The sequence below is a fragment of the Lytechinus pictus genome, chromosome 4, assembly GCF_037042905.1.
Source record: "Lytechinus pictus isolate F3 Inbred chromosome 4, Lp3.0, whole genome shotgun sequence".
Lineage (NCBI taxonomy): Eukaryota > Metazoa > Echinodermata > Echinoidea > Temnopleuroida > Toxopneustidae > Lytechinus > Lytechinus pictus.
The window spans coordinates 28,987,432-29,000,840 of NC_087248.1; the positions used below are offsets into that span (position 1 = coordinate 28,987,432).

At 35.1% G+C, this 13,409-nt stretch overlaps 1 protein-coding gene across 1 annotated transcript in view; it reads left to right on the plus strand.

The window, feature by feature from the left end:
• The window catches only part of LOC129258674 (spermine synthase-like), a 38,736-nt gene extending 30,590 nt beyond the window's left edge, over nt 1-8,146 (plus strand). Inside the window, exons 8-10 of the mRNA XM_064098781.1 lie at nt 2,151-2,230; nt 2,661-2,776; nt 4,821-8,146. Coding sequence (XP_063954851.1) covers nt 2,151-2,230; nt 2,661-2,776; nt 4,821-4,860 — 236 coding nt within the window. The 3' untranslated portion in view covers nt 4,861-8,146. The remainder of the gene's footprint in view (nt 1-2,150; nt 2,231-2,660; nt 2,777-4,820) is intronic.
• Nucleotides 8,147-13,409: the final 5,263 nt, after the last annotated feature.

Genomic DNA, 13,409 nt, shown 5'->3' on the forward strand with positions numbered 1-13,409 from the left:
TGTTTGAATCAATTAGTTAAATCTGAAACATGTATTTCTCTGTTAGAGCTATACAAATAAAATATTAAAAGACTTATATTTTGTAGTATAAGGAAAGAGCTTGCCCTTATTTTTTTTTGGGGGGGGTTCCATGACATTTGCTCCGGCGACAGTTGCTCTAATCAAATGACCAATTTCAACTCGGAATGTAACACTACACCCTACCCGAAATCTAACACCAAAGCCTACTGCAACCCTAAACCATGATCCTACATGTACATCTCAGACAAAATGAAGCTCGGAGCAATTGTCGCAGGAGCAAATGTTGTGTCGCCTTGTCTTTTTTCATGTTTGTCCCATCACAAATTACAGGACAAACTTTGACTTGACATTTGTTTGATACATGTATGTGCCTTCATTTTACAGATAATAAGTTAAAGATTAACAATACCATTAAAATCTTTATAGGATTACAAGTTTAATTACAAGTTTGATTGGTTGTGCTCTCACATGTGACCATGCATTTGTTTCTTCTAAGACGCGGGTTTGAACTTAAACAAAGATAACTTGTACGTGTAATTTGTACTGATGCCTTTGTTAAATAATTGTTTTCAAAGGAAAAAAATCAACTGATCACATTCATACAGATTTTATGTCTGTTTTCTTACTATTGAATAGCTGATTATACAGATTTTATCTATTTAGTGGCTTTGGAAATGTGGTTTTATTGGTAATAAAAATATGTTTATACAGATTTGTATTTACTAGTTGGCAATAAAATTATGTTTACTATTTCTTTATTAAGCGCATAGGGACATGCTATGCTATGTGTGATGCGCTATACAAGAATTGAGCATTATTATTATTATTAAGTAGTTTGTTGATAGAATGAAGGGTCTTTTTAAAGGGGAAGCAAACTGGCCAACATTGACCTTTCAAATTGCTAGTCTTTAATACATATCCTTTGATATTTACTATTAGTGATGTAGTGGGTAAATTAGCCAATTTTATTTGTGTATAAACATAAAAACAATGTTTTTGAGTAGGAAGGTACCTGTTTTGCCACTTGGTAACATAGTTATGATATTTCATATGTTGAGTAGTGAATTTGTGTGTTATTACAAGACTACATTGCTTAGAATGGTGCATTATGGGTAATAAACTGGCCAGATATGAGCAGTTCTGGGGAGCGTTTCATAAAAGGACTTGTCAGACGTATATCAGACAAGTACTGTTTTATCCGACAGTTACTGTGGTAACAGTGCCTCTCAGCCAATCATAATCAAGGAAAGTTGTCAGACCTGATAACTTGTCGGATGAAAATGTTGGTGAAACGCTCCCCAGGACTTGAGGTGGGGCTATGCTAGGCTGCCGGTCCAAATATGCTCTTGTTACCTCTCTGTTCAGAGAGAAGAAATATTAAATCCAGTTGTTATATTCTTAAGAGGAATTTAGAAGGAACAAAAAGCTGATTTGGAAGTAGAATGGTCCTTTAAAAGACATTGCATCAAAAAGTAGATGAGGAAGTTTGAATTATTTTTAAGAATCTTTTATCCGTGAGACCTAATTAACAGGAAAGATGTAACTCAACTCAATGTCTATTATACACAATTTGTTCAAATCAGAACCTTCCAGTTGAATAAAGTTGTCTACAGAATGTTGTAATTTTCAAGCATCATTGCCAAATGTAGGATTGCCCTCACAAAGTAAAACTTTGATCTTTAACTCTTGTATGCATGTGAATGATGATAGCTTTTATAGATTTTTTAGTCACTATGTCAAAACAAAGGTCTCAGAGATTATTGAATATGGCATGTTCTCCCAAACTCATCAAGAACTATGGGTCGAATCAACTTCAAACTTGTCTCATATACATGGTGTGTTTGACAATATAGTAGATTCACACTCACCATGTCAAGGGTGAAAGGCTCGATCATTTCACAACAAAAATTGCTTGTCCTCATGTGAAGGTGTGAGAGATTAATAAATCGACCAGTGTTGAATTGGAATGTGTTGTGCAGAGCTGCCAACCAGTATGATTTTATTGTATTTTGTTTTTTCGGTGACAATTCAACATGATTTATTTCTCAGTGATCCTATTGTAGAGAGAGGAAGCCATACTCAATTACAGTATGTTATTTTTTCATCTCGTTTCATATACATGTATGCAGGAAACCAATGGGACTTTCTCCGCCTAATCCTAGAACTGTCAATGGAACTTCTCAAACCAACCGGGAAATATTTCACTCAGGTATGTCCATACAGATTGTTCTAAGGTAAAAAAAGTCAACTGAGAATAAATAAATGTTTGTCTGCCTATTAATACATTCATGTTCCCGAAAGCATGATGAAATCCATTTGTAAGTTATTCCTGACTTAACAATGATCGACTCTTTTTTGGGTGCTAAATCAGCTATAGTTGAAGTCCAATCTGTGTAGATTTAAATCAACGTTGGTAAGAAGCACCTGAATGCATTTGTAAATTTGATGCGGGAAATGTAGGAAATTTTGTGGACAAAGTGGACCCCTGTTTAATGTCAAATCAGAGAAAATTGGGGTATCTCATGTAGTAAAGAAAGGTTCACCTGTCCTACTATGTAGATAACACAATACCTTTATGAAACACTGTTTCATAGAGCTATGGACACTGACTCATGTTTTTCTCTCATTTTGCGTTTCAGGGCAACGGATTCAATAATAAGTCAGCATTGGCCATGTATGAGGAACAGCTGACCAAACTGAAATACAAAGTTGGATTCAGCAAGGAAAATGTCTGTGTTCCATCTTACCTTGAAATGTATCCTTTGTAATTCGATGCTGAAAGAAGATAGGGGAATTCAAGTATGGTGTTGTTTGGTGTTAGTTTTGGTTTTGGTGTTAGTGTTGAGAGCGTGAAAAGGCTGTTGAACCGAGCTCCAACACCAAGCTCGGTTCATAATTACGATACCAATCAAGTTAATGATAGCTCATGGCATCACAGTCGCTCCTCTGCTGCTAATCATATAGATTTTACACATTGTATGTGAGAATGTCTGGATTACAAAAGTGAATCGCGGAGAAATTGAAGTAAAAGCTTAAATCATCTTCAAATATCCAAGGTTCATAATTATGATACAAATTGAGTTAACGATAGCCTATGGCATCACAGTCACTCCTCTGCTGCTAATCGTATAGATTTAAGTGAGAATGTCTTGACAACAAAAGTGAATCGGGGAGAAATTGAAGTAAAAGCTTAAATCACCTTCAAATTTCCAAAAGAGTAAATATTAATATTCGTTAAAATTTATAGGGCTCTAATGATTTGCACTCGTCTCAACAGGAAGAACTAATTCTATGTGGATGTTTCATCCTGTTCGCCGCCTGTTAATGATCGTGAGCTTCAGATCACTAACACTGAATTTAAAACCACAATATTCCCAATCTATGGGGGTTGGTGTTGGTGAAGGGCAAACTACACGTAGATGGTCAACACCAGCTGTGAAGTTCGGTTCAGCAGATGGCGTTCTACGCTCGCGCTCAATACGAACTGCCAGAAATATGTCAATCCCAACACCAGCATCATTTCCAGACCTGCCAACCAGTACGTTTTAAGCGTATTTAGTACGTTTTTGCAACCAAAATACGGCAGTACTTTTTTTCTTTAAAAAAAAAAATTTGTAAAAAATAATAATTTTTTTTTTAATTTTTTTTTTACTAAATCGTAATTTATTGAGAAAAATCATCTCTATATGTCTCTATTTCATTAAACGTACACAAATATGGTTATTGGATCAATGTAATTTCAGGTAACTTGTTTTTTTTTTCAATCATTTTGTTTATTAAACCAGGGTGATGTTTCAATGTATTTGTTTTTCATGCAAGAGCAGTGCGCATTTTAGCTTGCCTGCAGCTTGAGCGCTGCGATGAGCGAGTGCGCCAAGCATTTTAATATGAAATACACTTTTTTGGGGAAAAATACAGTTTATTTTATCACAGAATACAGTTTTTCATTCCCAGAGGTTGGCAGGTCTGCATTTCAAGTATGGTGTTCTGGCTGGTTTGGTGTTGTCACAAAGCCAAATTAGTTTCAAATGGTAACCAATAAACTATCGCTATTGTGTCATTTATACTTGAAGCACTGTCACAGGTTTGAACTTAAGTATTCCAATGAGGATTTAGAACTTTACATAGTAACATGTTCCGTGTCTCTGCATTTGTATCAAATCTTACTACATTACATTCTAACATTGGGTCACAGTCTGTGACCAGATGTTGGACTCACAGACCAATCGTAAGGTGTGCTGTGGCCTTTGGATGATCGTAAACCATATGTGACCTGCCACCCCAAAACCAACATTAAGTCGACCAAAATGAATATTGAGATTTTTATTGAGCTTGAAAATTTATTTCCTAAGCTTTAAAGTGATATATAATATGTTAAAATTGACCAACAATAACCATTACAATTACTTGATTGAATGCAGAGGAAATTCAGCAAGAGCTTAAAAAATAGGAGAAAACAAGGTTTGAAGCTTGGGGTTGACTCAGGCATGAGAATGCATACTGTGTAATCTCAGTGAAACTTCCAAGCAGTCCGAAAAAGAAGTGCCCAAGAAACTCTTTTCTTTTATTCAACTTCACGACTTCAAATTTTTACAGTATGAAGAAGAAGAATCACTCTTTCAGATAAGCTTTTTTTTTTGGGGGGGGGGTGGAGACAAAATTACTATTTTGGCTATTGACAGAGAACCTTACCTGGCAACTTGTTGATGGTTTTGGGGTGGTAGGTCACATATGCAAACAGGGAATCAATTATATATTTTACAGTTGTCAACTTTCCTTGACAGACATTCCTCTTTCAGGTGGGTATTCTACGAAATCTGGAAGCAAACCGATAGCTGAAATCCGCATCACAAGGATAGATAACTAGCTCATGCTTTCTACATGTTCAATCTTTATTTATAATGCCAATAATAATTGCAACCTTGGATATATGTGTGTGTATGAATGTGGTGTCGGGTATTGTCGGCTTGTTGCCTCGATGGATATTTTACGGATTTTAAATTGATATGGTGGTGCGGATATGTTTCCCGATTGCTGAGAAAACATGAATATAGTCTGCAGGCACAGACCCGTAGTGGTTGCAATTTGCATAGTGCAAAGTCTGAAGTAGTAGACTAGATTCGCTCTTGTACAGTGGCTGCTTCTTTATTTGACACAGGGGGTTTGGAGTGTCTAGTCTCCACACCTTGACTTGGTATAATTTGTTTAAGTGTCAACTTTGAGTCTGTGCTTCCAGACTAACATGAACGCTTGTTATTACTAACCAGAGGATAGAGGGCTTATGTGTAAATGCATGTTGTTGTTGTATGAGGGGGTGTTATTTTAAAATTATGAAATAGGTTCATGCAATATTTATACTATCTTTTACTCATTTTGATAACTACATTTGGGACAAGCAAAGCAAAGGATCAAAGTTTGGAGATTCAGGATCTGTGTTTAAGAGTTTTCAGGAAAACTGATGATGAATGCATGTCTTAGTCAGTTATCAGGGCCCCATCTTACAAAGAGTTGCGATTGATCCAATTAATTGCAACTGTGGAAAGCCAGCAAAGTCAACATATAAAAAGCATGTTTGTTAAAAAGAAGTTCTAGATATGAATATGTGTATATCCATGAATTCATTGATTTTTTGACAATTTGGTGTGTTCTCCTTTGTTTACAAAGGACATTTTGCAAATTTCCTGTAGAAAAAATTATGACACTAATGGATTTCCAATACGATCGATTGGATCAATCGTAGCTCTATGGAAATCCATAATATTTTCTACAGGAAATGTGCAAAATGTCCTTTGTAAACAAAGGAAAACACACCAAATTGTCAAGAAATCAATTAATTTATGCATATACATTCATATATGGACAATTTTTTGAACAAACATGCATTTTATATGTTGACTTTGCTGGCTTTCCATAGTTGCGATTGATCAGATCGATCACAAATCTTTGTAAGACGGGCCCCTGGTGTGTTTGCTCAGTCGATAAAGGGCCCATCTCACAACTAGGAGGTCGGGGGTTCAAGCCCCGGTTAGCCACATCAGATCAAATAAACATCAAAAGATGGGAGGTGCTGCTACTCTGTTTGGCGTTCAACCATTTGAGGGATAGAACAATGTGGATCTGGCACTGCACAGTGGTTGCCAGCCAACGATCAATTAGGCTTTAAGAAGAATCTTTGGAGTATATCCATTTCAGATTTCCATTTCAATTCATAAAATATGGATTTCATTTTCATTCCCTCATTTATTTGATCCAAAAGAATGTTACATAATCCTGTGGGTAATGTCATCTGTATGAAGACAGTGTTCAGTTGACCTGAGACGAATCCTTCAATCGGTATATTCTATGGGCCATAAAGTGGGGGATCCCCCTCAAATGGGAAGGGGCATTCACCTACCACCCCCCCCCCTCCACACACACAAATCTTACAAAATCACAGTGCATGTTGTTTTCTCCATGTTAAACAAATATCTTTATATTCATACTATTTTTATATGATACTGTAATGTAATTAAACAACTTTCATTCAGAGTAAAAATTGCATTGAAAAGAATTCCAGGGAAAGTGGAAAACTTCGATGAAGTAAATTAAAAAAAATCAAAAGAAATTGGTTCACCCCTTGTACAGTACTGCATACATGTACTAAGATTACAGTATTAGAAGCATTATATCTGTAGGCCAACTTTATTTATGTATGCCAATGGATTAACTAATGAAAGGTATAATCAGTGTTGATACTAAATAATTTTAATCTATTTTGCCAAAAAACAATGCAAATATTTTGAAATTATTAGTCATTTTAAAAAAACAATGCTAGTGCATGTTATATTGAATAGTGTATGAAAGTATTTATGTAAGTGATGATTATCTTCAAAATGTGAGTATGGTAATTCATTCTTTTTAACCCTAAACGTGAAGCATTGAGGGGGGGCCATCATGGCCCTCCCCCCCCCCCAACGCTTCACGCGATACTTCTGAAACGCAAAAAGAACGCCACACGAAATTTTTTCTTTGAAGTCTCATGCAACATTTGAGACCAAATTCACGACATACAGGTATAGCATCGCAACGCTACAATATTTTACGAGACAAAGTCATGCTGAAAATGGCTCATTTTTATACTTTGTGTACAAAGTCTATGGGAGATGAAATTCATAAAAGGGCGATTATTTTCCATTCTAATTGGACTGCTTAATTAATTTAGGGTTTGATTTAGTTGTTAAATGGTCGGTAATAATTTACATTGAATAAAACAATGAAACAAACAAAGAAATACATAAGAAATTCTAAAAACAAAGAAACACATAAGGAACAAATTGGCTTTCGCAATTTTCTTTCTGGAAACCTTTAAATTAGATTACAAAGATGACATCTAGAAAAAAAAAAAATTTTAAGTGAAATTGGGTGTTAAATATGCAAAAAATGTTTTTCATGAATAAATTTGCAGTTTATTCATAATAAAAAAAAAATAACCATTTATCAATTTCAATTTTTTTTTAAACTGGCTTGTAGTTTATGTGGTAAAGAATGTGCTTGCCAAATTTCAGCGCGATCGCATTAACGGCGGCCGGTATCAGAAGGGGGGCCATCATGCCCCCCCCCCCCCAGTCCTCAAGAGATCTCAAATAGCCCAGTCCTTTTAGGGTTAAAGTGGCAGGTGATGATGTTGATAATGAGTATGTAATTTCATTTGATGTTTTGTGTTTGTTTTGTCTTTTCCACTCTTTTGTTTTATGTTTGATGATTTTATTTGAGGCAAGTTGATGGGGTGCAGCTACAAGTATTCTTGTGTACACTGCATACAATTTAAGTTGATTTGTTTTCAACTTATGCATAAATTGGGGTAGACTTTGTCTAAATTTGACATGTTTCAGACATTCCTACATGTTTGTAGATGAAATACAGTGTATAAAGGTGAGTTTGGCATTTTCATTGTAGGCGATATATTATAAATCGTGAAAGAATTAGCTACGGTAATTGTGGTGTAGCGGGATGAAAAATTTATGGATAGTTAATGTTTTTATGCTGATACACAGGGTTTTCTGTAGAGGGGTTGTAGAGGATATTTCATTTGGAAAATAAATCTGTGATCAATTTTGAATAAATCTCTTTTTATATTCTACTGAAATTTGTTTAATTTGTTTATTTGTATGTATTTGCACTGTATGTTCATGATAAATGGGTTATTGTCATTTTCTGTTTATGTTGGGGCACGAGCAAAGAGAAATTGTTTACTCTTGGGTCAGAATGTGCTGTCAAAAGTGTAAATATTCAAGTGGTTTACCAAAGTTACATAATCAATTTGTCCTTGTCATAAGCCACATTGACTAGGTACGATGGTTTCCCCTTTAAATTTTAAAGACGCATTTCCTTCTTGATGTCAATTTGAATTTAATAAAAGCAGACAAATTCTAGAAACTTTTTGAATAAGTTTTGGTTTAAAAAAAATAATCCACCAAAAAAAATTAAACAGACTTGCAAACTTGATATCTTGATTTTGATTTTTGATGTTATATCAAGCAGCTCCCCACATGCGCTATATTCCGAGAAACTTGAAAAAAAAATCCCAAACATGAATCATAAAAAATGACAATTTGCAGAAGTTTTACCAATTATTATCATTTTTTTTAGGGGGGGGGGTCATTTGCTTTTTTTTTTTTGCTTTAATCAGAACAAAATTTCAATTACGGTTGACTTGCCCTTTAATATTGATGAGATGTATGATGTACATTGTTGGAGCGTGGGTGTCAAATTGAATAACTCCAAGTATAATATTGTAGGTACAGCAGCTGCTGTGATAGCCAATTAAGCCTAGATACAGTCTGCCAATGCAGTACAGAAGGAGACATACAGGCCCATATTCCGAAGTCAGGTCTAACTCTGTGCTAGAATTATGGGAAGCCAAAGGTGTCAACATTTTTATTAAGTTGTATGTTTCTTATGTTCACTCGATCTGCTCTTTCCTGATTCATCGATGGTGAAGACAATCATTTATTTACTTCCTTGACAATTATGAATGATTTGAGAGCCAAATGAGGTGAAATATGATATCTCTACTGTTAGTGATTTATGTAACAATTGGCTATTCATACTTAAACCACAACTTTCAACCCGAGTTTAAGTTAAACCTGACTTCAGAATACGGGCCACAGTGTATATCATGCATTTTACTCTAGTAGAAAAAAAGTGGTACAGTGAATCCTATAGTGATCACCCAATATGAGCACATATAGTACCTCGTATGCCCTTTACAGACAGGTAAACACACATTTTCAGATTTTCCTAAATATCTTTCAAATTGCATCTTGCCTCCCTCTGAACACAACATGTGTCATGGGAAAATATAATTCACATCACATATATCAAGGTCAGTAGGAGATAATGTGAAATATGTAAAATAAAGGGGGAAATATGTGTACAAAACAAATGGAGAGTTGTCCACAAAATCAGCCATTTTGAAGCACGTTTGCCAATCTGAGGATCCCATAGAAAGTACAAAAAGACTTTTTAAACGTCCACAACTTGCTTATTTCATATAAACCGATTGTGATGAAACTTTGTTTAAATTGTTCCTCTCATTTTACTCTTTCCAATAAGATTGCTTCTCTTCTTGGGTTTTGGTTTCCTTTAATTTTGGGTGGGAATTATCTATAGCTGCAGCAATCAAACATAGTCATTGTGTGGATTGACAATAATCATTCCTGTCTTTCAAAATTTGGCACATAGTTGTTTACATTGGCTAAATGATTGAAAATACGTTGCCAACTTTGGGGGGGGGACTTGATCAATGATGTTTAAAGGGAAATTTGCCCCTGGGATAGTTTCCAATGAATATGTGGACTTTCTTACACATTTTCATTTCACTGAAGAAGAATAGCATGGTGAGAGGCTTCACTGAAAAGTATTTCTTTTCATATGCTTTCATATTAGAAATGAGAAGAAATAAAACTTTCAGCCGCATGTACATGTACGCTATAAAGAGTTGTGTTTTATCCAAAATGTATTTGGGAGTGCCTTATATATTTCAGCTAATTTGAGGAACACCAGCCAAATTTAGTTTATTTTTATAGTGGCGTTTCTTTACTGAAATATATTTACAAATCTAAACTGAACTTGTATCTTTAAGTGCGAAAAGCCTTGATGGTGGCGAGAATAGCAAACATAGTGGTAGTGCGCGCATGATACTATAACTCTTAAATGTCATTCATTAATATCCAAAACCCAAGGAGAGTTTCAATCTTATCAGAAAGAGTAAAATAAGAAGAGCAATTTAATGCAAGTTTCATCAAAATTGATTTAAGGATAAGAGAGTTATGGATTTGAAAAGATGCCATTTGCAGTTATATGATCTCAAAATTAGTTTCAACAGAAGCCAATAAAATTATCACCAAAGGGATTGTATGTATTGATTAAAAAAAATATGCCAAATCCTGGCTCAGTAAGAAAATGTGTAATTGCTGAGAAATAGGCAAAATAAAGTGTCTGGTATTTTTCCAAGCAGTTAATACACTGACCCACATTTGCTTTTCTCCTAAGAGTGACCTTAAAGGTCAAGTCCACCCCAGAAAAATGTTGATTTGATTAAAAAGAGAAAAATCAAAGAATAACGCTGAAAATTTCATCGAAATCGGATGTAGAATAAGAAAGTTAAGACGTTTAAAAGTTTCGCTTATTTTTCACAAAACATTGAAATGCAAATGAGACAGTCTATGATGTCCCTCACTCACTATTATTGTTTTTTTATTGTTTGAATTACACAATATTTCAGTTTTTACAGATTTGACAATGAGAACCAGCTTGACTGAAGCATATGTGAAAATTGTAATTCCCTATGTTCATGGGGAAGAAAATTTGAATATTCCATATTTCATATAATAAAATACTAAAGAAATAGTGATGTCATCAGTCCCTTCATTTGCATACCGACCAGGATGTGCATATAACTATTTTGTGAAATAAAGCAAAATTTGAATGTCATAACTTTCCTATTTTGCATCCGATTTTGATGAAATTTTCAGTATTATGCTGGTTGGATTTTTCTCTTTTTGTTCAAATCAACTTTTTTGTTGGGGTGGACTAAACTGTGTCATCAATTTTCAGCCAAGATTTCATTACTAGATCATCTATGATAATATAGGGTGACAATTAACCTTGGAAGACTTTCTCATGAAATAATTGTTTGCTGCAACTACATTCTTTAACTTTATCTATGAATTTTTTATAATTTGATGTCGGGCAAGGTCAGGATCAATGCTCCCTAATGTAATGAGCTATGGACAATGTAGACTGACGTGACTCATTGGTTTTTTATCACTAATTAGAGCATAATACACATATAGTGGCAGGCATGCATTACCGAAGAACGTCATTCATCGATGATCTTCTAGTCTTTATGCAAGGCTCTGTGTCTTTATATCACAACAAAAGGCTACATTTTGGGGTTTATTTCCAATTCATCTAATAATGCCAATTCATCCAATTGCCAACTCGTCTACTACATGTATCATTTGGTCTATTATAAGTTCCTCTACTCACCACATGGTCTACTTTCATAATCTAATGCCACCCCATCTAATAACCAGTTGGTCCAATAGCCATTTAGTCCATATACTATTTGGTCTATTTAAAGTAAAGTGTTAATTGTGCAAAATGAAGGAAAAGAAAATGGGTATTAGACCAACTGGTTATTAGATAAAATGGGAAAAGACGAAATAGTGATTAGACGAAGTGATGATTGGACAAAATGGTTATTAGACCAAATGGTTGCGAGACGAAATGTTGATGGATGGAATGGCATTAGACTAAATGAAGGTAGACCATGTGGTGAGTGGAAAAGTTGGCAGTGGACGAATTGGCAATTTACCCATTTTGGATACAAATTAAGGTCAGTATTCTGAACTCTGGTTGAATTTCAACCCTTAAGTTGTGATTTGACTATGGAAAGCCAACTGTGACGTTAATACCTCACATTTCAAGTTCAATTCATCAGCTCGTTTGACTAGCTGTCAAATCATTCATAATAGTCAGGAAATAAAAACTAAAATTGTTTTCTTCATCGTTAATGCATTGAGGAAAAGCGAGGTATAAAACAAATAATGTAAACAAACTTCTGACATTTTCAGCTTCCCATAATTTCTGCACAGAATTAGACCATATGGTCAGATATTAAACTACATGTAGACTTCAGAATACAGACCAGGGCCCCGTCTTTTGAGTTGCAATTGATCTGATCTACCAAAACTATGTAAAGCCAGCAATGTCAACATCTAAAATTTAATTCAAAATATTTTCTAGAGATATGTTGATATCTTCATACAGTCATTGTTTTCTTAAAAATACATTGTGCTTCTATTTGTTCACAAGTACATTGTGCAAATCTGTAGAAAATATATTGTGGCATTGATGGATTTCCATACAGTTGAGTTTGATTGGATCTAATGAAACTCTTTGTAAGACGGGGCCCTGGTTGCCATAATCTGACAAGAGAAGGAAAGTGTGAACAGGGCCGGTGCCTTCACCAACCCCCCATCTCTGGTTCCCAGAACACAAAGCTCAGTGATTCATTCCTAATTGAGTGGCCTATCAAGATCATTGTTACAGGAGCATTTTGCTCCGTAGACTGACTAGGAACCAATCAGAACTGTTCTTTCAAATTTATGATTGATCACTACCTTTGTGTATTACGGGGCCAAGATCTAGATATATTTTCTGTCACTAGCATGTCAGTCATTACTCGGCCCCAGGAAGTACCACAGAGCCTTATCAAGAGACTAACATTGATGGTCTCTATTTACACACTTCATGTACAAATGATAATCAGTAGGACATGATCCAACAAAATGTCAAATAGCAGTGCCGAACGACATCCAAATAAAACCGATCCTTCCGTTGGAAAGACGATCCATGGATGACTTGCACTGACTTGCAATGTGGCATGCAAATTCATGAAGCAAACTGGGCCTATTATAGTAACTGAGGGCCTACTGTTCTTTATACACTGTACAGCGTACCCAAGTCTTTAAATGTGCAATTTACGTAAATGGGGCAGAAGATGAAGTATTCCTGTCAAAGTAATGATTTGCAATAGTAAAAATGGTAATAATAGAAATAATATCATCACAATAATAAAACATATTTATAAGTGTGAATACATACAGTGCAGTCATCTTTACATTTCAGAACAGCTACACACAGATTTAAAAGATGTACTTGAAAACTACAGTACCTGTACAATCGCACACTACACTACAGACCTGTAATGTGCCCCTATTTTAAACATGATGGCATGAAGTAAGACTTTAATATGGGGGGGGTCTATCATACCAAGCTGTATACACTAATAATTGCCGTGGTGTACGATTCCATGACATGCGTTCCAGTGACAATTACTC